General features: G+C 42.5%; 1 protein-coding gene across 20 annotated transcripts in view; it reads right to left on the reverse strand.

Annotated features, from left to right (window-relative positions):
- The window catches only part of AAK1 (AP2 associated kinase 1), a 168656-nt gene that overhangs the window by 33790 nt on the left and 108983 nt on the right, over positions 1 to 25883 (reverse strand). For 15 of the 20 annotated variants that reach the window (XM_042981633.1, XM_042981626.1, XM_042981622.1 and 12 more), the window contains 8 exons: positions 22957 to 23060; positions 20664 to 20743; positions 16351 to 16505; positions 14969 to 15279; positions 10859 to 11140; positions 6428 to 6660; positions 4992 to 5167; positions 2928 to 3032 (listed from right to left, as the gene is read on the reverse strand). In XM_042981633.1, the coding sequence (XP_042837567.1) occupies positions 2928 to 3032; positions 4992 to 5167; positions 6428 to 6660; positions 10859 to 11140; positions 14969 to 15279; positions 16351 to 16505; positions 20664 to 20743; positions 22957 to 23060 (1446 nt within the window). The remainder of the gene's footprint in view (positions 1 to 2927; positions 3033 to 4991; positions 5168 to 6427; positions 6661 to 10858; positions 11141 to 14968; positions 15280 to 16350; positions 16506 to 20663; positions 20744 to 22956; positions 23061 to 25883) is intronic. The other 5 variants (XM_042981620.1, XM_042981636.1, XM_042981619.1 and 2 more) reach the window with 3 other exon arrangements.

Genomic DNA, 25883 nt, shown 5'->3' on the forward strand with positions numbered 1-25883 from the left:
CTGTGCTGACAGCTCAGAGCCTGGAGCCTGCTTCAGATTCTGTGTCTCCCTTTCTCTTTGCCCTCTCCCTCTCATTCTCTCTGTCTCTCTCTCTCAAAAATAAATAAACATTAAAAAAAAATCATACAGGCAAGAGAACAAAGCTGAAAATGGAAAATAACACAAAGAGCTTTAACTATTTAATATTAAAAAAGCACATCCCCCAAAGAAGTCCAATGTGCATTCCAAAATAATAACATGAGAATATCATCTGAAGGCTTACAGGATACGGTTAAAACTCCAGTTTTTTTCTGACGAGGGAAACACACACCTATTAGAAAGCACTCTCAATAATCAGTTTAATCTTCAAAGGTCAGGGTGGGGTAGGCAATTAAAGAGAGGAGAAAAGAGAATATTGAAATATCTGTGGAGAAGTCTTCCTGCAGATTATAATTAGTCTCTCTCCCCACTCTCACGCTGGTTGAAAATCACTGCTATAGTGGGAGAAAAACTCTAAACACTTTTATTATATTTTTAAAAATTTTACTAGATGTTCCTTTTAATACTGGCAAAGCAAACCTAAGAAAAACAGGGATCTGTAATAAAAAAAAATAAAAGTTAAAGAATTAGAAGACAGAAAAATGGTAGATTTTATAAATCTAAGAGCTGTCTCTGAAAGATACTAAAACAGCAAAATCTCTACTAAAGTTACTAAGAAAAAGAGAAACACAAATACATACAATTAAAATTGATGTATACAAATATTATAAAAGGTTTAAATGCACTATCTTATTTTACTTAAAAAAATTTAGGGGCGCCTGGGTGGCTCAGTCGGTTAAGTGTCTGACTTCGGCTCAGGTCATGATCTCGCGGTCTATGAGTTCGAGCCCCGCGTCGGGCTCTGTGCTGACAGCTCAGAGCCTGGAGCCTGTTTCGGATTCTCTGTCTCCCTCTCTCTCTGCCCCTCCCCTGTTCATGCTCTGTCTCTCTCTGTCTCAAAAATAAATAAATGTTAAAAAAAAATTAAAAAAAAAAAAAATTTAAAACTGCAGATGATTTTTTAAAAAGATATTAGTAAATTTGCCTCATTCTGTGGCAGGAAACTTGAGAGAGGAACTTCTGGAGCCAGAGGGTTGGTGTCCCAGCTCTGTCACGTCCTAGCTCTGTGACCCTGGAAAAGAGACTAGACTGTGCTCAGTTACCTCAACTGTGACTAATGTAGAGATGGTGTTGAGGGTCAGAAGAGATAATAGGGTTGTTGAGAGGGTCAGATGAGATGATACTTGTGTAGGACAAATGACAGGCTGGGGAAAATGTTTACAATATAGGACATACGAAGAGCTCTTACAAATTAATAAGAACAAAATGAACACAGGACCAAAAAAAAAAAAAAAAAAAGAAAAGCAAAAAAGGCAAAGGACATGAACAATACATATCCCAGAAGAAATAAAAACGGCCAGTAGACACTGTCCTCCGTTTACAGCCTCTGAACTGGGCTGGGTGAGGAAATGGCAGAAAAATTACTCTCATTCACTATTGATCAAAATAAAATTTGTATGGCATTCCCAGAGGCCAATTTAAAAGCAGGTACCAAAGCCTTAAAAGACACATATCTTCTGATTGAATAAATAATCTCCTACAAGTTATCTTAAAGAAACTGTAAAGGATATTATGTAATGACAGCCAAAGTTCCAATAAGAAATGTATACATGAAGTTAGAAAAACTATCACACACCTAAAGAAAGCAGGAAGAAAGAAAGAATATATAAGGTTAAAATCAGAAATTAATCCATATAACTAAAATGATCAATTTCAGAAGTATATCACATTCCATATGTACACAGAATATATATATACACACATATACATATATACATACATATAGACGTACATACATATATATATACATACATATACATATATATACACACACACATACACTCAAAACCTCACACCTGCCGCTGAGGGAAATACAATAGTAAAACACTGAAAGCAAATTAATGTTTAAAAAAGAGGTTACTTGGTTAAATACATTAGGACAAATGCCTATGAAGCAATTTAATGCAGATCTTTTTAAAATTTAAGAGCTTCTTTAATGATGTGGGAAATGTGCCAGATTTAGTAAGTGAGAAAATTTGGTTTTAAAATAGGACTATAAAGATGTACATTAGAGTCTTAAGCTGAGGTTAAAAACTGTGTACAAAACTGTGGTCATGTATTTTCATGAAGGAGAAGATCTATAACTTTCATTAGATTCAAAAGATATCTGTGACCCTAAAAATGTCAAATGCCACTAACAGGAACCAAAATGGTATCCCTGAGCTGTTTCTCAGTGGTGAGATTATGGGCATTTTAACTTTCTTCCCTATGCTTTTCTATAAATATTACTTTTATATAATAAATATGTATCATTTTTTTAACTTTTAAGAAATGTTAATCGAAGTACAGTTTACTATGTATAATTTCTGTTAATAAAGGAGAAAATTAATTTTTTACTATTGCTTCTTTAATTTAAAAAAGGCCTAATTTTTTAAAAAAGATATCTCCCTCTCCCCATAAACACACACACATGCACAAAAACACAGCTCAGTAGAGTCTTGGATACAGGATAGAACATCTAATTCTTAGAATTCTTCAAGTCATTCCACAGAACCTAAATAACTAACCTAAAAGAGAGTAACAGAATGATGTTCTTAAATTTAGAAATATTTGCTTAAAGTATGTATGTGAACCAAAGAGAACAAATCCTGTATATTACTGACATATCATCCTGTCATTTGAATTCAAGTGATTCCAGATTTTTTTTTCCCCGATCTTTAATATTGGAAATCTTCTGAATAAAAGAAAACATAAGTTAACACCAAGATTTGGGGCTCACTGGTGTGCCAGAGTTATCTGTGGAGGTTAACAACGGTAAGCCCTGTGTTTCACACGTTTGCTATACTAACCTGTTCCAGCAGAAAATGAGGGGGTGGCAAAGGCATCACCTTGAGCTGGTTGAAAGCCTGGGATCAAACTCTCAGCTGAGCCTCCAAGCTTCTCAGGATGTTTGCCTGGAGAGACAAAATACCACTCAGTTCATTCCAGCAAAATCCCATGATGTGCACATACATGCAGGAGATGAAGGGCACCTTCTGAAATGACTTCTAGACTTTTTTTTACTGCATTATGGCAACACCTCAGCTATTCAGAGGTCTCTGTCTAGTCACTGCAATAACGGAGACAACAGTGAGAATAGGAAGGAAGTTTTAAGAATCAAAGATCGCACATTGGTTTTGCAAGGCAAAAAAGAGTTCTGGAGGTTGGATGCACGACAGTGAGTATGTAACTAACACTACTGAACTGTACACTTAACAATGGTTAAGAAGCTAATGTTTATGTTATGTATATTTATCATCACTAAAAATTTTTTCAAATAAATAAGTAAAAAGCAACAAAAGAGATGGCTGGAGCGAAAGCCAAAAGGTTCAAGCACCTTACTCAGAGCAGGATGCCTCCAGTCCTTATTCCAAATCCATTTATTTTTATATAATTCTAATGAGTTTGCCAATATGTTTTCTGTGGTGGAAACAGTTCAGGAGTGGACATGAGAAGGGGGCGTGGGGGAAACGGCGGGACTGAGACGTCACAAGGGACAGGAACAATGGTAGCAGTTCAATGTGACAGAAGAGAGACAGGAAATTATTAAAAATAGACACAAGAATTTTAAAACCTAGGAGTCTCTTTTTTTTAATGTTTACTTATTTTGAGAGAGAGAGAGAAAGAGAGAGAGCAAGAGCGGGGGAAGGTCAGAGAGAGGGAAACACAGAATCTGAAGGTTCCAGGCTCTGAGCTGTCAGCACAGAGCCTGACATGGGGCTCGAACCCACAAACCACGAGATCATCACCTGAGCCGAGGTCGGATGGTTAACCAACTGAGCCACCCAGGCAGCCCTAAGCTTGGCAGTCTTTTAAGCAAGCGCAAAAACACTAGAGTTTTCAACAGACCATGAAGGTATTTCTGTTATTCTAGAACAATAACTGGCATACATAACAATGAAATAATTTGACAATGAGTTAGTTGTCTGTCAGAGTTAAATCCTATACCCTATCTTTGGCTTAAAAGGATAAGAAGGCGCACGTGGATGGCTCAGTTGGTTAAGCATCCAACTTTGGCTCAGGCCATGATCTCACCGTTCATGAGTCTGAGCCCCACATCGGACCGTCTGGTGTCAGCTCAGAGCACACATCAGATCCCCCCTCTCTGCCCCTCTCCTACTTGTGCATGCATTTGTGTGTGTGCTCTCAACCCAAAAATAAATAAATAAACTGCAAAAATAAATAAATAAATAAAAGGATAAGAAAGTAATACAAATTTTTTAAAGATATCTATAAAATAATAGCTAAAGTTAAAATGTCCGGTCAAAGTCCGTATCATTCACTCGGTTCTGATCATTCCTTTACCCTGTGCTCTTGTCTAATGCTGAGGTACTCTTCTCGAAGGATTTTCCCAACGTGCTGTTGTTTTCCCAAAGTGCGTGTTGCATGCCTGTGTGTGTATCTGTGTCCTGCCTTCCAAAACAGACTGTGGGTTTTTGAGAGTAGAAATGGTGCCTGCTATTCATTTGATTGCCTTTTCGCAGTCAGAATTCTAATCATGGAGAGAGATTCAATGTTCACGTGAGGGCAGCACACTCTCCTGGGTGAGCAGTAACAACTTTCTGTGACAATAAACACACGTAGGACAAGAAACCCATCACACTTGTCTGACGAGTGACCGTGCTTGACACTACTATCCTGAGCCCTGCTACTAAATCCTTCCTAAAAGAGTCCCACTCTCCGTGCCCCTGCCTGCAACCGGCCAGGAGTTCCTGAGGACGGAAAGACGTCAGTGCCCTGGTAAACATACCAGTTTGCACACGTACTTCGAAATCAAGCCTTTGAGGGAAAGAAAGAGCCAACCCTCCATTTTCACAGGCATGCCCCTCTGGAGCTAGGGTTTTAAGAATCACAGAAAGACACCAATCGCTCACCTTCCCCCAGCTTGGCAAAGTCCTTGTTCAGTAGTTCTTCAGCGGTGAGTTTGGAGAAATTGTCGTCATCGAAGGGATTCCACGTAGAACCTTCTGAAGCATTATAAACATTTTGCTGGGAGGTCCGAGGAGAGCCTGATGGAGTGGTGGTTGCAGACCTAGGTAGGTTCCCACCCCCACGAAATGAAAAAGTTGAAAAAGGGTCAATCTGCTTTCTCTGTTTGAGATCAGTTTGTTTTCTAGGTCCAACCATTATTAGCAAGCGCTTTCTCCAGCCATCGGACACTTTCCACAGATACTTTTCTCACTGTGTGAAATAAATATCTCCCGTTCCTTCATGATCATTTATCTCCCACTACTTCTTTCATCTCTTGCTCAGATTTTTGGTCTCATCTGCAAGTCCTTTCAATCCAGAATCCCAAAGCAACCTGTTCTTAGGCTTGTGCCTCCTATGGCACCCACTGTAACATCCACAATAACTGACCCCAGAGGGGCCAGGGCTGGTGTCTTTTCAGGTGCCTCCCATCTGTCAGGATCTAGCCCGCAGAGAATGAAGGGCCACCGTGAGTGGTCATCATCACAGTTAAAGGGAAACAAAGACGGTTATCACTATCTTGTGGTATCATTACCTAATTTTCTTCTAAAGTCTCTCTTGAGACTTTGCATTTAATTAATGACTTAAAGATTTTTCACATTAGAGTACATGATTCCAAGAAAGCTGAGGGTCTGAAATTGCATTTACCTAGCGAGCACTCACTGCTATCTACTTTATTTCAGGCACAAAGCCAGTCACTGGATTTACAAAGGTTAAGACACGGTCCTTGTCTTGGAGGAATTTACAGGCTAGATCAGCCGGATATACAAACAAATAATGATGATACGATGTGATGCATGCTCAAAAAAGGTTGAGACAAACTTATATATGATACCAAGGGGTCAAAGAAAAGGTCATCTCTGCATGGATCTTGATGAAAAAATAAGAATTTCCTAGGTGGACAAGGAGGGTAGTGGCAGTCTGGGGAGAGGGCACAGGATGAACGAAGTGCTCGCGATGATGGAGAGTGACAAGTCCACCAATGTGATACAACAGCCTTTGGTCTGTTAACCAATGAGTTCAGATATAACCCACAGGCAATGGGGAGCCAAATGAGAGATTTTCAGCATGGGGATCTGGTCAGACTACAAGTTTAAAAAATACTCTGTGGAACATGAAATGGGTGAGAGAATAGAAACAGTCAAGCAAATGTGAAATTATTCCTTAAAATCAGTATGGTCTACGTACTACAGGCAAATTCAGTTTCTTAACAAACACAGACACCTACCATTATATGTCCATCTACACACATCGACACGCAGATGCCAAGAATTACACAGCCCTGGCACACAGCAGCCCTGGCCCACAGCAGTAAGAAAGATAAAGAGGAAGCACCGCATACTTGGACTTATTGAGGCTGGCCTCAGCTGCAGCTGCCTGGAGCAGCTGGGTTGATTTGCTGGCAGGGACCCCGAAGACCGCACTATGGGTTACGTCACTGAGAATCCGCCTGTGCCCAGCACGCTGGGTCTTGGGGGATGATGGAGGAGTGAGAGATCCGAGTTTCTGTCCCTGGACGGCAGGAGGTGGGGTTGTTTGAACCTTTGGCTGTTGTCTTACCGGGGCTTGAATCTGCTAGGAAGAAAAATGATAAGTGTTCCCCACCCCCCACCCCCAAAAAGTGGGGGGGGGGGAGGAAAAACAAATAAACAGACAAGCATAATAAAAAATGCCACATGAGAGCTACTATGGGATTCAAATGGCTGAATTTACCAATAACAACCAGAAAGAAAGAAACCCAGTTTTTGACAATCTGAGCTTTAACTCTGGGACTGATACCAACATGCTATTTATCTGATGCTTCTAAGTAAATTTCAGTGTTCATCAGCAATGTTATCCAGACTAATCATGCATACAGTCCAGAGCATAAGACTGCAGAAGCTATTTCTAACTCCAAAAATCGAGAATGTATCCTACAGGACCACTTTCAGCTTCCAAGGTCACAAAGGAACTCATTCAGAATGCCTCCAAAGAGCGTGCATGTTTTAAACAATCTACCACCACGGTCAGAAGCCAATGATGGCACACCTCCCGCTAAAACACATTTGAGCTGAATAATTCCTGCTAAGAGACCCCCGACTCTGATACAGCTCAGACTACTGGTTAGGAATAAGTTAGGATTCCACTGTGATTCATAAATGGTAGTGCTTTTGTTGTTCATTTTGTTCTTAAGCCTCTTTATTTCATTGATAAGGTGGGTCTACATGATTCTATTTCTGTGCCTCCCCTGAGAAAATGTGTACAGCATCGGGGTAGTGGGGTTAACCTGTTCCACCCTTCAGTTTGGAAAAGGCACTGAAGAACCAGGTAGATAATATTAGTAAGAAATAAAAAATTTGAAAAGCGCTTGATAATAATTGATCTAATAACACGAGGAGTCTCGAGATTTGGGCCATTTTCAGGAGGCAGAACAAACCATCACCACAGAAAAGCCAATAGGAACATCTTTGTGGCCACTTGGTTACACTTGAAGCCTAAGTCACAATCTACAAAGTGCTATTATCAATAAGAGGAACAAAAAATAGTATTAACAAGGTCACCTAACCCTTTAATTTTGTCAGTCCAGAGACAGAATTATTTAGAATCTTGAAGGCCCCAGGTATTTCACTATCGCTTCCCTCTGGTCCCTCATCTCAGATTAAGATGCCCCGTCCATGCTATAGCTCAGTTTTCACATTCTGTGTCTTCGAAGGTAGGTCCTGAGAGGGAAAGGGAACCAGAGGGTCCAGCTACTTGGGTCAGGATGCTGAGCAGCCTGGGACTTTCTGTCCTTATACTGATTCAGAGTCTGAATTTTACTGAGGTAGGTGATGTGCATGTTTGAGTACACAATCACCCACCGATTGAATGGATGACAATATAAAGCTCAAACATCAGTCAAACGAAGGTCAGAGGGTAAAGCAGCTGAGGCACCTCTGAGGGAGAAGCAGAATGCCCTGTAAAGACCAGAGCTCTGGCTCCAAAACTTCCTTCAGGGGTTCAGGATGTGCCTGCAACAGCCAACCTTAAGCCAGTACCCACGGAGACCAGAATGGCTTTACAAACAGAACTGGATTAGCTTATTTTTTGGAGGTTAAGATAATTCATTGCTTTGAGAAAGGTATACTTAACTGTTGAGTCTCTTTATTTTGAAGAGTCCAGACTCCCTGGAGAACACTGTCCCTTCCTCTTACCTATCCCTGTAAGCAGCACACTGAAGAACAGAGCTTCTATCGTCAGGACACCTTACCTATCACAGCAATCTATTAATATAAAATGACTCCAACCCATTCAGCTACTCCTCCCAACAACCATGTCAGGCAGACAGGTTTTTTTTTTGTCTTATTTTGTTTTTTAATTTTAGAGAGTGCACAAGTGAGCAGGGGGAGAGAGAGAGAGAGAGAGAGAGAGAGAAAATCCTAAGCAGGCTCCACGCTCAGCACAGAGCCCAACACGGGGCTCAATCCCAGCTGCTCAGGAGCAACTGACTGAGCCACCCAAGCATCCCAGGCAGAAAGTTTTATTGCCATTTCAAATCTAAGAATGTGAGAGTCAAAGGGACCTTGGAGAGTACAGATTCCAACTCCCACACTTCAAAGAAACCGAGACCAAGGCACCCTAAGGCTATGTGCTTGCTTGTTCAAGGTCACAGGGTCAACTGGGGACAGAATCCTTGTCTCCTTACTAGGCTCAGGACTTTTTTCTTCACCATCATGTCTCCGCCAAAGATTAGGAAGCGGGAGGAGGAACACACAAACCACGGTGGAAGGGGAAGTAAAGCAGACTCAGACTCAGATGTCAGTCTTGCTAAAGATTTTTTTAAAGAACAAAATATGTAATTATACAAGGAGTACAGTCAGATCTAGGAACGCAAGAATACATACAAAAGGGGGAAAAACACTCCAACTTCCATTCCACAATTAGTACTGTATTCTAATACAACTCTTCTTATCTTCTTGGTATCTTATATTTAAGTCTCTTGTCAAGTACATACTTTCCCCACAATCTCAACATTACCTCATGAGTGCGTTCATACTGTTGTACAGACTTTATAACCATGATTTTTAATGGCTGCACAGTTGGGTTCTTGAACAATTAGGTGACTTTCATTCTTTTGGCTATTACTAATAAGACTGCAATAAAGTATCTACGTTAGGTTGCCATTTTCCCTTTGCAGATTATTGCTTTAAGGCAATAATCTTTTGCATGCACTCACTTGCTTCTCCAGGGAAGTCCTGCCAAGGGTCACTGGAGAAAGGCAAATTTGGAAAGCTCTCTGGCTCCTGGCTAGAAGCATGCTCTGCTCCCATTCCTTCTTCGTCCCCTCAACAGAATACTCTCAAGCCAAGTGCTCAAAGTATGCTTTCAGCCAAGGAACATGGAGAAGGTTCATAATTTCATTCCCAAAAGAGGGACAGCAAGGGGGAACCTTATAAGAAGTGTAGTCAATGGCTGTTGATCATTTCATCCCCCTGGATGAGCATCTTTGTTATTATCCTTGAACGCAGATCAGGATTCTTTGGTTCCTTCCCTTGCTCTGCTGTTGTCAGTCTGTGTGTCTTGAGTAATCCCTTGCTGGCCTGGGCCTAGTTTCCAGTTCCATTAAACAAGGGGATTAGACTAGACAATTAATATCTCAACTACCTACATCATATAATAATTTTTTAAAAACACTTTTTCCATTAACAAAAGGAACTTTAGGTCTTGTTAAAAACACAGAGAGTGGCTGTCTACCACACGCCTGCAGGAAGACTGTGCTGTTTTAGAAACGAAGGTGTAAAGACACTGAACACACACTTAGCTGAGGCTCAAAGAAGACAATCTATTTACGGTACTGCTTCCTTTTGAAGGAATAAAGTTTTTTTTTTTGGTTTGAGATGGGTGACAAGACTCTATTAGAAACCAATCCTCAGAAAGATGACTTCTTACTTTTCTTTCATTTGTCTAGTAGCTGGACTTCCCTGGGAATAAGAGAGTAGCCGTGATACTCTATTGGCTGGATACATAAAGTGCCTTTTTTCTATCACCGTGATATTTTCTTCACTATCACTCAGAAATATGTGGGTACAGAATTAAGAGCACTTAGTAGAGGCCAAACACCATGTGCCTGAGAATGCCGAAGCTGTACAGATCAATCAGGAGAGGAGGCAGGGGTTCTGATGCTGTAGTCAGGCAGGATCTAGAAGTGGACATGCCCAGTTTCTAGCTTGACAAGGCGGCTCAAACAGTACTTAGATGCCTAGAGACCCAGAGGGTTAGGCCGCGGTCAACAGTCCCAGCAAGGAGGCCCCCGAAGGTGGCTGCACAGTAGACTTCAATGAGGTGGCTGGTAATGTCATCCAAGACAAAGACTAAATAAAGCACCCTCAGGACTCAGGGTAAAGCTGGGAGCCCACACCAACCTCCAGAGATTGAAAAGGTCACGATGGCCAAACTGGCCCTTGAAGGGAAAGGGGTTAGCTCTAATCCTACCCAGGCCCTTGACTGCTCATCAGTGGCACTGATAGAGACAACAAGCAACTCTTTCTGCCAGTCTAATTTCAGAATTACAAATAAAAATGTTCACTTCATCAGTGGCCTAGGATCATCTTTTTTAGAACCTCTATCTTCTACAGAATACTTCATCATGACCTTGGAAAATATCAAGGAAAAAAAAAATCAAATATTTAAACTATAAGAATGGGGAAGAGGCCCAGCCTAAACAGAGGCCCCGCCCCAGCCCCCCGCGGGGTTTCCACCTTCTCGCCCGCCCTCACTGTGTGCTCTTCTGCTCTGAGCCCTGGCTGGCTCTTACCGCTGGCTCCTGGGCCGGTGGTGGCTGTGGGGCTGCGGCCGGCTGTGTCTGGGGCTGCTGTGCTGCTGCCACAGCACTCTTCTGCTGCAAGGCGGCCTGCTGAGTCAGCAGCTGCTGCTGATGCAGGGTCGTGGCCAGCTGCTGCTGCTGCTGCTGCTGCTGCTGCTGCTGTTGTTGTTGCTGGTAGAAGTTCTGTATCAGCTGCTGTTGAGAGCCTCCTTGGGACACCACGGGGAACTGGGCAATTGCTGGTTGCTGAGCTGCGGGGTGTACTGCCTGAAACTAAGCAGGGGGAGTGGCAAGAAAGCGGGAGGTGAAGAAAGCCTATCTCTGAACAATGTTCCACAAGACACAAATGTCTCAGTCACAACTAAGCCCAGTCTGAGGCCAAAGGCAAGGTGGGCAGAAGTCTTTTAGCTTGGCCTGACAACTCACGAGGGGAACCTTGGGGCATCACAATGGACCCGGCGGCACCTTCCACTGCCAGGCTGCATCCACTGCACGGTGCTGCCTCCTGCACTGCACACTGGCTTCCGGGTGGGTTTCTACGGCGAGCCTGAGGGCTTCCATTTGACTGTGCAGCTTGTGACTCCCCATGCTGGAGTGTAACAGAAGCTAATAAATCATCTCCCAATCACAGAGGTAATCCCGCTTATAAAGGGATTTGGGAGCAGCCACGATCAAAATGCTTCGTGAACAGGATGAAGCAGTGATGACACCGAAAAGAATGACCTAAATCCTAGCCCAGCTAATAGAGTCCTTCCAAGCCCTTCTGAATATTATGTCCCGACAGCTCTATCTTACTAACTCTTCCACCTTGAAACATTCAAAATGTTCAGTACACTCTACCGCACTTACGGTAATTGATCTTACACTGATAACTAATTGTTTCAAGTTATATTCTCCCTGCCTCAGGATACAGATACTTCTTATCCATCCCTCTACTCTGCACTGCTAAGCACTGTGTGCTACACACACACACACACACACACACACACACACACACACACACGCACGCACAGAGTAAGCATACACGCACAGAGGTCAAACAAGGGCCTACTGGTTAACAAAAGTCAAGATCTTGTCTTTGAACTTCCCAAACACTGTTACTTAGTTGTAGAGTTAACTGAGAGGACACTGTTTGCCTCCTGGGGCAAAGGTAAAGGGTTAGCAAAGAAGCTCAGATGTCAATAAATAGCTGCCTGTTTATAACTGCAAAATGCTGGAAACAACCAAATGTTTATCAACAGGGGACTGGTTGAATAAACCATGCTATGTGTCTTTAAAAGGGAATACTCTCAAGTTGTAAACAGGAATGAGGGCTCTCTCTCTCTATTACAGGATGGAGGGGACAGAATTCTGTAGATTTAACTTTGAAATTCTGTTACTGTTTCATATTTTAATGAAACAAAATTAAACCAAAATTCAGCAATAACTATAAATCAAAAGCAAAATGAAACAAATAAACCTGTGTATCAAATTTATAGCCAAACTCTGCAGAAAATAATGAGCTAAACATCCTAAGAATGAAAAAGGCAAAGAAATCTTAATACCATGGATTCATGGTGTATATTCTATTAACAGAACAAAACGAACAAAATACATTTCCCAAGTATCCACTGAAAAGGCTTAAAAACAATAACCAACCTATTAGCAAATGAATATCTTTAGTAACAAGATTGTAGTCTCTAAATATGATTTCCATTAAAAGGAAATGGAGCTCCTTCAGAGAAATCCAGGTCGAGGTCAAGGGCAGAGTGACCCTGGAAGGGCTTGTTACACTAAATAGCAAGGAAACCGTTAAAGACAGCTGGGTCACCACCAAAGGACCCAGGAGTCAATCTGAAGAGACTTCCACTGGCCAAAGCTGGGGCAATTCAAGCATCAAAATAAAATGTTTAAAATGGCAATGCATGGAAATGTATCAAATATGTTAAAATCCCCGAGTTCATGATGATGCTAAAACAGAACAGAAACCTCTTGGTTCACCATCAGATGACACTAGGAACAAACCCATTCTGAAAACTGGTAAACACAGGGGAAAAGAATCAAGCATTTTTTCTACCTTTTCCATATAAACAGTACTTCAGCGTCATCAAGTAGTTGAGAAAAATTCTTCCCAGAAAAATTCCAGCCCCTCAGGGAAGAGGGGGAAGGTTAGCATACCACCATGTTGCCGTCCCTAAGGAGTTAATGGACTTCGGAAATGATCAGCAGTGGCTGCTAAACTGATCAGGGGCATTAAATGAATGGATCAGACAGACACCAAACTCACTGACTGATCTTAATCTTAATAAAAGAGAAGACAACCAGACTTTATACGCCTCCTGATGTGATACAACCAGAAGAACAAAGAATGAGTCAACTGAATCAAATATGGAGCAAGCCTCAAAAAATTACCAGTTTACACAGAGGATGGAGGAACATATTAAGTGACCACACAGATGCATCAGCCAAATCCAGAGATGGAAAATACTACAGGACAAATGACCCAGTTTCTTCAAAAAACTGAATGGCAGAGGGGGGAAAAAAAGAGGGAGGGAGATGGCATATGTGAATAAAAGGAGACTTAAAAGATACGTCAATCATTATAAAATGAATATGTTCATAGTAAAAAAATGTAGAAAAGATATATGAAAAGATAATGATAGAAAAAAGATATATCACAACTGAATATAACATGTGGTGGACCTTGTTTGGATCCTGAGTCTAACAAGCCAACTTAAATCATGAGACATCAGGAAGGGTTAAATGTTACTGGATATTTTATAATAAAAAGAAATTATTTTAGTATGGTAATGATGCAGTTGTATTAGAAAAAGAAGAGAGAAGAGTCCTTAAAAATATATTTCCCTTAAATACAAATCAAAACCACACTCAGATATCACCTCACGCCAGTCAGAGTGGCCAAAATGAAGAAATCAGGAGACTATAGATGCTGGAGAGGATGTGGAGAAATGGGAACCCTCTTGCACTGTTGGTGGGAATGAAAATTGGTGCAGCTGCTCTGGAAAGCAGTGTGGAGGTTCCTCAGAAAGTTAAAAATAGACCTACCCTATGACCCAGCAGTAGCACTGCTAGGCATTTACCCAAGGGATACAGGAGTACTGATGCATAGGGGCACTTGTACCCCAATGTTTATAGCAGCACTCTCAACAATAGCCAAATTATGGAAAGAGCCTAAATGTCCATCAACTGATGAATGGATAAAGAAATTGTGGTTTATATACACAATGGAATACTACGTGGCAATGAGAAAAAATGAAATATGGCCTTTTGTAGCAACGTGGATGGAACTGGAGAGTGTGATGCTAAGTGAAATAAGCCATGCAGAGAAAGACAGATACCATATGGTTTCACTCTTATGTGGAACCTGAGAAACTTAACAGAAACCCATGGGGGAGGGGAAGGAGAAAAAAAAAAAAAAAAGAGGTTAGAGTGGGAGAGAGCCAAAGCATAAGAGACTGTTAAAAACTGAGAACAAACTGAGGGTTGATGGGGGGTGGGTGGGAGGGAGGGGAGGGTGGGTGATGGGTATTGAGGAGGGCACCTTTTGGGATGAACACTGGGTGTTGTATGGAAACCAATTTAACAATAAATTTCATATATTGGAAAAAAATATATATATATATATATATTTCCCTTGAGGGGCACCTGGGTGGCTCAGTCAGTTAAGTGTCGGACTTCAGCTCAGGTCATGGTCTCGAGGTTTGTGAGTTCGAGCCCCACATCAGGCTCTGTGCTGACAGTGCAGAGCCTGCTTTGGATCCTCTGTCTCCCTCTCTCTCTGCCCCTTCCCTGCTCATGCTCTTTTGCTTGTGCACTCTCTCACACTCACTCACTCTCTCTCTCTCTCTCTCTCTCTCTCTCAAGAAATATCTCCCTTGCTGAGGTTCCTCCATCCAGGTGAAGAGAAAGGGGTGTGAGTGTCCCAGTGACGCCTCCACTACTCAGTGTTTTCTAGTATTTACCTCTGGGAGAAGCAATGATGTCATGTCTAGTGGCCCTCTGCCTTCCCAGGGCTTCTCAAGGAAGATGCCTGTACCTACTGGGCCTTTTCGCAGCACTGTCTCAGACATGCCAAGCAAAAGAAGACTGTGAACAGCTTACCTGTTGAGCCTGCTGAGCCTGCTGCTGCTGCTGCTGCTGGTAAAACGTGCCTGCAGGCTGCTGGGAAGATGGCGGTGGCTGCTGCTGCTGTGGCTGTGGCTGCTGTTGCTGCTTGAGGAAGAGTTGCTGCTGGTGCTGGGGGGTGGCCTGGGCTGGAGTGGGCAGAGCCTGGGCTGGAGTGGGAGGCGTCTGCTGTGGGGTGGGTGGAGCCTGTGGCTGCTTGGGCTGAGACTGCGGTAGAGGCTGGCTGGGTTGGGGCTGGGTTTTGGGTTGGGGAACACTGGCTAAAAGGCCAGGCTGATTGCTGGATCCTGTAATGAGAATAAACTCCATATAAAGGCCCAAAATTCTTCCAGACGAAAACGGCTTGCTTTCTCTTGCCAAAGCAATAAAGAGGGGGGTGATAAGTGGACCAACAGCCCCAAGATCCACATGCTCCTGTCTTCGCACTTTTTCTTGCTAAACTACGTGCTTCATATTTTTCAAAACAAGGTTCAGTAAGATGCCCCTGCACACAAACATGATCTTTGCACTTACTGGCATGCTTTAGGACAAAAGCATTCTTTGATGTTTTACATGTAAGTTATGCAACCCCAGTCTAGATGCCTGGCTATAAGCAGGTAACTACCAAATTCATCAAAAACAGCTTCCTAATAGGGCAAGTAATGACTAAGTTCAGTTACTTGATAATTTAGATCCTCTAAACTAAGTTATCTTATTAGAACCAGAATACCAAAACAGAGTAGTAACAGATACTTTAAGAGACAGAACATTAAAGAAACAATTCCTCTGTCAAAAAGAGGAGAGTCTTGTTTCTTTAAAAGCAAAGAGAGGGGCGCCTGGGTGGCGCAGTCGGTTAAGCGTCCGACTTCAGCCAGGTCACGATCTCACGGTCTGTGAGTTCGAGCCCCGCGTCAGGCTCTGGCCTGATGGCTCGGAGCCTGGAGCCTGTTTCCGATTCTGTGTCTCCCTCTCTCTCTGCCCCTCCCCCGTTCATGCTCTGTCTCTCTCTGTCCCAAAAATAAATAAAAAACGTTGAAAAAAATAAATAAATAAAAGCAAAGAGAAATATAGGAAATAAAAAGGAAGGCATGGGATGAATGACCAAGCCACAAAATCAGGACCAAGACTAGAAAAAATGAGTTATCAGGCTTCAGTGGTCATGGAGGTCCCCCACAAAATTCAGTGAGAGGATTCTCCTTTGAACAGCCACTTGCCATATAATTTCAATGGGAGCTCACCTCTTGTTCCTGAAGGCAAATCATTATTTCTTTTGTGCCTCTGAATTCCATTCCTGAAGCAAGAGTAGGCTTCCCAAGACTTGTGTAATGTCCAGGATAACAAAGAGGTGTAACAAATTTCAAACCAACCTAGTTACTGACCTGCAACCGGGGGCAGGGGCTGAACTGTGGCCCTCTTTCGAGGTGTCAAAGCTGGCTGGATGGGAAGGATTCCTGGGTTTGGCTGAGTCTGCCCAGCCTTAGGCCTCTGACGTGGTGCAATTGAAGTCTCTGTTGTGGGAATGGGATCTGTCAGTCTAGGAATGGAAAGGGGAGAAAACAGATTCGTGTTAAAGTGTGGGAAAGTGGGGGAGGGGTAGACAGAGTACTTGATAGATTGATTGGCTTTCCCATCCACACCTATCCAAATCTTCCAGATCTGCTTAACCGACATCTGCCAAAGGGTGTTCCACAGGGTATTATGTGTTACAAGATGTTATGAAGAAAGGTTTGGTGGGAAATAAGTTTTAACACACTGTTCAAAATATACCAAGCAGACTTCTTTCCAGAAGAACTTTTCACCTGTGAATGTGTATGCAGAACTTCGAAGACAGCACTATACAGAATACAATGTTTCTCTAGCTAATCTGACCTTGGGACCCTTCTAACACCATGTCAAAATAGTCTCTCTACAATAAAAAGCATGCAAATGAGTGAATCCAATAAGGCAACTAAAAGGAATAAGTAAATAGTTTAAGATAAAGGATTTGGGGAATATGACACATATCTATTTCCTCCAATACACGTGTTCTTCTTCTTTCCAGGGTAATAAAATGCTTAGCTCTTGTACACATTAAATTTATACAATGTTATATGTCAAATATATTTCAATTAAAATTTTTTTTAGCTGGGAACTGGGCCACAGAGTAAAAAGCACATTGCCTAGCCTCTCTTATAATCAGGTGTGGCCAATGCATCTAAGTTTTGGCCTTACATGGGAAACCAGATTGTTACATGGTAATTTCTAGAAACCTTAAGAAATAAGTCGTGTATGCCATTTGTCTCTCTTCTTCTTTGGCTGTTCCTTCATCCTGTTGCTTGGAGCAGGGATGCCATCATCTTGGTCTGTGAGGTCACGGCCACAATCATAGAGGTGGCATGGACTACTTACCTCCAGACTTTGCTTACTTGAAAGAAAAGGTAAATGTCTATCCTACATGACCCACTATCATTTTGGACTTTCTTTAACTCACAGCCAAATCTAATCCAAATTAATACAGGGAGGACTGCTGTATGGTCTACTTGCTCCTTATGATGATGCTAAAGTTCAGATGGTAACTTCCATTCATTTAGAGCAGTCCAGGCAGCTGGCTACTACCTAACTCAGATCAGAGTAGTTGACTTTTTTTTTTTTTTTTTAACATATTTTAAGTTAAAAACATTTTTATTTTATTTTTTAAATTTTTTTAAAAGTTTATTTATTTTAGAGAGAGAGAGAGACAGAGTGAGCAGGGGAGGGGCAGAGAGAGAGGGAGACACAGAATCTGAAGCAGGCTCTAGGCTCTGAGCTATCAGCACAGAGCCTGACATGGGGCTCAAACCCATGAACTATGAGATCATCACCTGAGCCGAAGTCGGATGCTTAACTGACTGAGCCACCCAGGTGCCCCTCCAAGAATATTTTAGAGAGAGAGCATGAGCAGAGGGGAGGGGAAGAGAGAGAGAGAGAGAGAGAGAGAGAGAGAGAAAGAGAGAGAGAAAATCTTAAGCAGGCTCCATGCTCAGCACCCCAATGCAGAGCTTGATCCCACAACCCTGGGATCATGACCTGAGCCAAAATCAAGACTCAGACATTCAATCAACTAGCCACCCGGGTACATCACAGTAGTTGTCTTTTGAAAAAGCACTTTAGAGTATAACTAAAGTTAAGGCCAAAAAAGCTTCATGAATATTTCCAAAATATGTCTGGCACAGCCTCCATGAAATGCAAAGCAGGAAGCAAAGCAGCCAGCCCCATGTCCTTCCCTCTGACATATCTCCATTGTGGACCCTGAGGCTTTTCCTCTGAAATCCTGCCAGAAGGATGTTCTTGTGCGGGGTAGAGAACTGATAATATAAAAGCTATTTTATTTAGGGAGGCTGTAACCTGGGGAAGGGTAGGAGGGAAAACAGGACAGATTTGGAGAAGAGGAAAAAGGTGTAAGAAAAATACAGCCAAGGGTGAGAGAGTCAAAGAGATTTCTATAGAAACCAAATACTAAGAACCTCCACACTGGATGGATTTCTCTTAAGGGTAACATCCTAGAGATAAAGGGATTTGGAGTCAAACAAAACTATATTTGAGTTTAGCTCCCCATTAACTATGCAATAATAGGTATGTCATTTTACTTCTTCTTGCCTTGGGCCCCTTATGTGTAAAAACGAGAAAATAATACATCATGAGGCAGATGTGAACATCAAATGCATCAATGACTGTAAACCTGTTCTTAGGAACTGTAGAGTACTCAAATGTTAGTCTATATGACTTCAATGTGCTGTGAAAAAATACAGACCCTGAGGCCAGGAGCTCTGGCTCTACGTTGTCCTATCTATGTGCTTGTGAACAAATCACTTAACGTACAGAGCAGAGTATGGATGCTGAAGTTCTGGGTTTCTTACTAACCACATTGATTAACTGCCTTGGGCCACTTATAATTCGGAGTCTGTTTCCTCATCTGTAAAATGAGAACGACAACAATAACTCATAGATTCATTTCAAGGAAAATAAAGTCATCTTATTTATATAAAGAACTTGGTATGGTCTGGTACACATGATGCCTCAGTGAAGAGTGGTTACTTCAAAACTAGAGTTAGAAAGAAAAACTCACCTCTCGGGACTGGGGAGTAAATATGAGAACACAAATGAAATCATTGTAAATTATAGATAACCCAAATCTCTTGGCTGTAAGGTCTGTGTATTCTCGCAGCATTACTGAATCCATACAAACCAACAGCTTGGGCACTCTACAGCTTATAGAACAGTTTCACGGGACGGATGCATTTGCTGTTCACATCTGCCATATGATGCAGGTATTATTTTCTCCATTTTACACTCAGAGCACCACTCAAATGGTAGGTTACTGTCACTGCTATAAATGCGTGGGCTTTGCGGGAATGGATCCTTGCTTAGCCTCAGTACCCACCATATTTGGGCCTGGTGAAACATGCCCATAAACCCAAATGCTCAGCTAATCAAATCAGCCCCCAAAGAAATTTCCAGAGGTGAGCATGGCAGAGTTAGGTAAGAAAGACTACAAAATAACAACATGGATATAGTTTGCTAAGTTTGTTAAAAAGAAGTATTTTAGAGCCACATCAGCATTTATATTTATTCTATGAATATTTAAGAATGTTTTAAAATGTAGAAATTATTTTACTCTTCTATGAAAATTCACATATTCCCATGTAAGGTACCCTGTTGATAGTTTGCTGGTAATGTTTCCTTGGCATAGAAACACGGTAGAAAAAAAAAGGCATAAAACATCTCCTCGACTACCCTCAGCATTTGCCATTTGGAAGCATGGCAGCCATGAGGATATGCCCTGCAGACCTTCAACATGTAAGGGGTGCAAAGACCATGTGCCCCAGCTGCTGTGCTCCTGAAATCCACTGCCATGTTCGCTCTGAGGCCATGCTTCCCACAGGCTGCTGTCAGCCTTCGCACCCCAGTCACAGGGATATTAAAGTTGGCCTGTTTCTGGAACACCGGGACTCCTCTGGTAGCTGACCTTGGCTTGAGGATTCCCGGACACCTTTGGTGAACCTTCTTTAAATTGTGTGGCAGTTTCTAGGTCACTTCCACCCAATCTTCCTTCCTCTCTGTGGTCTAGACTTCCATTGCCTTCTGATGATTCTCCCAGCCTTCTGTGGCTCCCTCCCTAATTTCTCTCACAGCCAAATAAAATCCTAGCTTCTTCAATCCTCTCTTGGCATTTGTTTCTTCAAAGACCCCACACCCCATGGTATGTGATTAACTAAGCTCCACAAGCTCTCCTGCTGTTGTTCATGGAGTCAGTGCCTTAACCTGCACTCTCTTGATATGGCCAGGGCCACAGGAAGTAAGAAAGAAGGGGAGGTGAAGGACTAGGGTGGCGAACCAGGCTACACGAGGGTCAGGACACACGTCTAGGACCCTCTGGTACTAGCAGTATTTAAAGTCTGCTGTTGCCTCATCTCTAAATGCGCCTGTGCCTGCCTCTTCCCAAGCAAAAGAAACAGCTGCGGAGTTCTTGATTCTCTTTCAAATGTATATCACTGTGTTTCACTATGTTCCTCCCTGCACTCCCACAGAACAGTTTCTGCCTAGAAGAGACAGAACTTGCTCTCCTGCTCTGTGTGGCCTCGGGCCGCAGCAGTGTAACAGTCACAAGGCACCTTCCCTTGCCACTGTGGCAGCGGGTGCAGGACATGTGCATGCTCAGGCAGGCACTTCTTACCTGGCCTTTGGCTGGGTCTTTTTTGCAGCTGCCTCACTGGCTTTCACTGGTTCAGGAAGCTTTGCAGGAATGGGAGAGTTCTAGAAAATTGAAAGGAAACCAGAAAAGGACATTGCAGATTTCTTTATAAAAGAATAACCAGTATGACTGGGCCGATGGAAATACATGTCAGGGTGTTCCAGAGGGGCTTCCAGACCCTGATGTCTATTAGAGGGAAGGGAAGTCAACCAAAGGTAGATCGCACCAGACTCAGCCCCACTCAGGGAGGCAGCATATCGGAGAGGAGTACAGAGCAGCCTGTGTGCAGCACACTCCACCCCTGCCTCCTCCCAACCTTCTGGACCCTTCGCTTCCTTGTGCACAGCTTAGAGGTGATGTTACGAAAGGAATGGGAAAGAGATGTCTGTAACCTGTGTTAGCATTTAAGCTATCAGCTAGACCTTAGAGAAGTCAGCGCTAACCATCAGTACACCCAGCCAGGGTTCACTCTGTCTTCTGCTTGAACGCTGGGAGAAAACCACGGCTACGACCCATCTGGTTGCTGAGCCAGTGCCTCTCACGGTGCGTGAGGCACCCCTCAACCCACAAGGCCAGTAGAACTCCTCCCAGCTGGATTCTGCGCCGGCCACCTAATACCAGCTCTCAAGGGAGTCCTATTGTCCCTGACCACATGACAACTGCGTAGCACTGCTGAGAACCAAATGGCCCGAGACTTGTGAAGTTTTTTCTTTTTTTTTTTAATGTTTATTTATTTGAGAAAGAGAGAGACAGTGTGAGCAGGGGAGGGGCAGAGAGAGAGGGAGACAGAATCTGAAGCAGGCTCTAGGCTCTGAGCTGTGAGCACAGAGCCTGATGCGGGGCTCAAACTCATGAACCGCAAGTTCATGACCTGAGCTGAAGTCGGACACTTAACCAACTGAGCCACCCAGGTGTCTCATGCAGCTGACTTTTTAAAAACTGGTTACCAGTCTGAATGCTTTCAATTATGTTTCAGGTTATTTAACTTTATGAATGGGGAAGGAGGACAGCAAAAGAAAAACAAGGCCATGTTGGGTTCCTGTACAGGATTCCTCATTTTAATCTGGAAACCCAACAAATGGAATACTAGCAATAGTACATATTTAGGCTTTTAGGAGGGACTGCCCATTTCCTTCATGTTTCCAGGTGGGGAGAATTTCTGCTAGAATATCTCTCCTTGCTTCTCTTCCACTCTCCAAACATTCCTCTCCCAAGAGAGGAGCATAACTTATTTGACTGATAGGACCGGGAGAAAAAAGTGAGCTTGCCTGGCTCACCTGTGCGCTCCCTCCTTTAGGGTAGAGCCTTCTCTCCAGAATCAGGCACTCCCAGCTCAGTCATGTGGATCCAATGTTAGGGAGCCTGACTGGTCAAGCTACGTTCTCTGGCTCAATCTTATTAGTAATAAAGCCAATATTCTGAGTTCCGTCTGAATGATTCCCACATCTGATTCCAAATGTGGGAGTGAAAGAGGAGTGTTCTTTATCAGCACCCTCAGGCCCCCACAGTGACATCAAAAGTACACTATTGGGAAAACTGAGAAGATAATTTCAGATTAGAACTTATTTATTACGGCAGCCATTAGTAAGATGTTCAAGGGAGCTGGATCACAATATGACATGAAAAATATGCTAAGACCATAAAAAGGGTGTTTGCAAGCACTGTACTCTGAAAGCTGCTGAGTGTAGAGCTTAGGATTACTAAAGTGTAGAAAACATTCCTATGGCCTGATGTGTGTGGGGAGGGTGGTGGAAAAGGAGTGTGTTATAGGTGGCAGACAGCAGAAGCAGAATCAAGAAAGTTCTGCTGCAATAAAGGAGAAAAGGGACAAGGGACAAGAGGCTTGCGTTCCAGTAGGTATGTGGGCAAGTCCAGAGGCCTGCCTCAGGAAACCAGCCTGCCTTACCACTGCTAGGTAAATACAGTAGGCACTTGGATCTTAGTGAACTGAGGAAGTTGACAAGACAATAAGTTGGTCAATCTTCACCCAAAGTGTTCAACTCAGTCCTGAGGGAGCTTTCTCTCTCTCTTTTTTTTTTTTTTTTTTTTTTGTGTGTGTGTGTGTAACTGCCTTAGTTTAAATTGCCATAGTTAAATTCTATGGGAAAATTGGGTTCTCTTTAGAGTAATTGCTTCACGCTTAGCTTTGCTTGAACACCCCCTATCAGATAAAACAAAGGACATCTATAATTGTTAAGCAGCTGGTTAACACCTCAGGAATTTTAAACAACAAGTTGATAATGTTTACTTCCCCTAAAAAGCATCTTTCACATACCTGTACATTAGGAATTGGGCATTCTTTCTTGAGTAGTTTGAATGAGAAGTAGGACACCTGGTAAATATCTGGCCTTTTGTCAGGGTCTGGTTCCAACATATACCCTAAGGCAAACATATGTGAATTTACTTAATAATATTCTAATACTTATTATATTAGCTAGGAAGTATAATTTCTGTTACCAAATGTTATTTTCATTTTTATTTCTCATAAAAGTCAGACAGTATAATTAGCTCTTTTCCTCCCCTCTCAGAAATGAAAGCTATAACTTCCCGAACATTTGTAACATCCACAAGAAAGTAACAAAATTTCTGAACTGTAACAAAGATACCTGAAGTTCACCTTCTGTGACTTGTGCAACAGGGACTCAAGCAAACTCTCAATATGAAAGTTACCACCTTCATATTCTGGTACCTAGGAAGTTCTGGAGTCTTGCTTCTGCCTTCCTTAGTTCATGATATCTTGCTAAACAAATGATTATCCTTGATAATTATAATCAAAACTCAGTGGGGTTTTTTTTCACTTTCTTTTCTTCTTCCTCTTCCTCCTCCTCCTCCTCTTCTTCTTCTTTTAGTAATCTCTACTCCTTACGTGGGGCTAGAACTCACAACCCTGAGATCAAGAATCTCATGTTCCACTGAATGAGCCAGTCAGGTGCCCTTCAAAACTCAAACTTTAAGAACTGACTATAGACATTGGGGTACAAGTGCCCCTATGCATCAGCACTCCTGTATCCCTTGGGTAAATTCCCAGCAGTGCTCTTGCTGGGTCACAGGGTAAATCTATTTTTAATTTTTGAGGAACCTCCACACTGTTTTCCAGAGTGGAGTTTGCATTCCCACCAAAAGTGCAAGAGGGTTCCCGTTTCTCCACATCCTCTCCAGCATCTACAGTCTCCTGATTTGTTCATTTTAGCCACTCTGACTGGCATGAGGTGGTATCTCAGTGTGGTTTTGATTTGTATTTCCCTGATATATACACAATGGAATACTACGTGGCAATGAGAAAGAATGAAATGTGGCCTTTTGTAGCAACGTGGATGGAACTGGAGAGTGTTATGCTAAGTGAAATAAGTCATACAGAGAAAGACAGATACCATATGTTTTCACTCTTATGTGGATCCTGAGAAACTTAACAGAAGACCATGGGGGAGGGGAAGGAAAAAAAAATAGTTAGAGAGGGAGACAGCCAAACCATAAGAGACTCTTAAAAACTGAGAACAAACTGAGGGTTGATGGGGGGTGGGAGGGAGGGGAGGGTGGGTGATGGGCATCGAGGAGGGCACCTGTTGGGATGAGCACTGGGTGTTGTATAGAAACAAATTTGACAATAAATTTCATATTTAAAAAAAAGAGAAAAAAATTTAAGAACTGACTTATTATTCCTTTGTTGGAGATATTAACTGGTTTCCATTCTAAAAGAAATTACAAAATAATAAACACATCTCTACTTTTACATGATCTATAGAACACTTGTTTATTTCTAGGTCCTTTAAGCTTCTGCCCTGAAGCTGGAAAAATCCCCAGGAAAAAATCTTTCTGAAGACACAGAGACAGACACATGCATACACACCAACAACAATGCAAGGCAATTTACTGTTGAAGGAATCAAATGAATGGTTTGAACACCAAGTGCAGGCAAGACTGATGAGGCTGCAGTCTTGCGGAGGACTTACAGAAGAAGCAGGGTTTGGGCTGGGCTTTGAAGGCACTAAAGAGTTTAGTCAGTCAGGGGAAAGAGGAGAAAAAGATATTCTCGATGAGAGAACAGTCTGTTTGGGCAAAAACAGACTTGAAGAAAGGCAAAAGAGTGCCCTGTTGTGAGGAAATGCAGGTGCCAGAAGGACAGAACAGATTTCCTTGTCAGGGAACACAGGGAAATAAGGCCGGGTGGGTGGGGGTGGGGAACCAGAGTATGAAGAGTCTGAAATGCCACGCTGAGAAGCTGGGCCCTACTGTAGGACCACTGGCAAATCATGACGTTTACTAATAGGGACCTGACAGGGTGGCATTCTGTAAGACTGATCTCATGGTGAAGCGGTGCTCGGACGACTGAGGGAGGAGGGAGACAGCTGGCCAGTCCACCAGTACAGGCATGAGTTGGCCAAGTCTCTATATACCGTGGTGACAGTGATGGGAACAGAGAATGGGATGGGACCAGGAGAAACTCCAAAGAAAGAATGCTGCTTAGAAAATGGCTGACTCTTTACTCTGTCTTATGAGCCAGATCTAAACTTTAAACTTCAGTTATCCAGGCTTGAATGGTGACACCACTGATAGAAACTGAAAACAGAGGGGAACTGTGTATTGGGAGTAAATGGGCAATCACAATAAATTTTAGAACTGTGACGTTAGAGAGACCATGGAATCTTCAAGTAGTTTGTAAACTGAAATAGGTCAGAGCTTGGAAAGATGTCAGTGTCAAAGATTTGCTTTTCCCAGTATGAACGTGCTGTCCAAATGTGAAAAAAAAAATGTATTACAAAATTATCCTACCATTCTAGCATCAAATTTTGCCATTTTCTTATCTATCTCCTTCCAACCTTCATTTACGAAGCTGCAATTCTAGAACAGTAGTCCCTCCTTATCCATGGGGGACACGGTCCAAGACCCCCAGTGGACGCCTGAAACTGCGGATAGTACTGAGTCCCATATATACTATATTTTCTCTTCTACACACACACCTATGACAAAGCTCAATTTATAAGTTAGGTACAGTCAGAGATTAACTACAATAATAAAGTAGAGCCATTTTAACAACATGCTGCAATAAAAGTTATGTGAATGTGGCCTCTCTCTCTCTCTCTCAAAACATCTCATTATACTGAACTCACCCTTCTTGTGACAATGTGAGAGCACAACATGCCTACGTGGTGAGATGAAATGAGGTGAATGACACAGGCACAGTGACGTAACGTTAGGTTACTA

The sequence above is a fragment of the Panthera tigris genome, chromosome A3 (genome assembly GCF_018350195.1).
Source record: "Panthera tigris isolate Pti1 chromosome A3, P.tigris_Pti1_mat1.1, whole genome shotgun sequence".
NCBI classification, from domain to species: domain Eukaryota; kingdom Metazoa; phylum Chordata; class Mammalia; order Carnivora; family Felidae; genus Panthera; species Panthera tigris.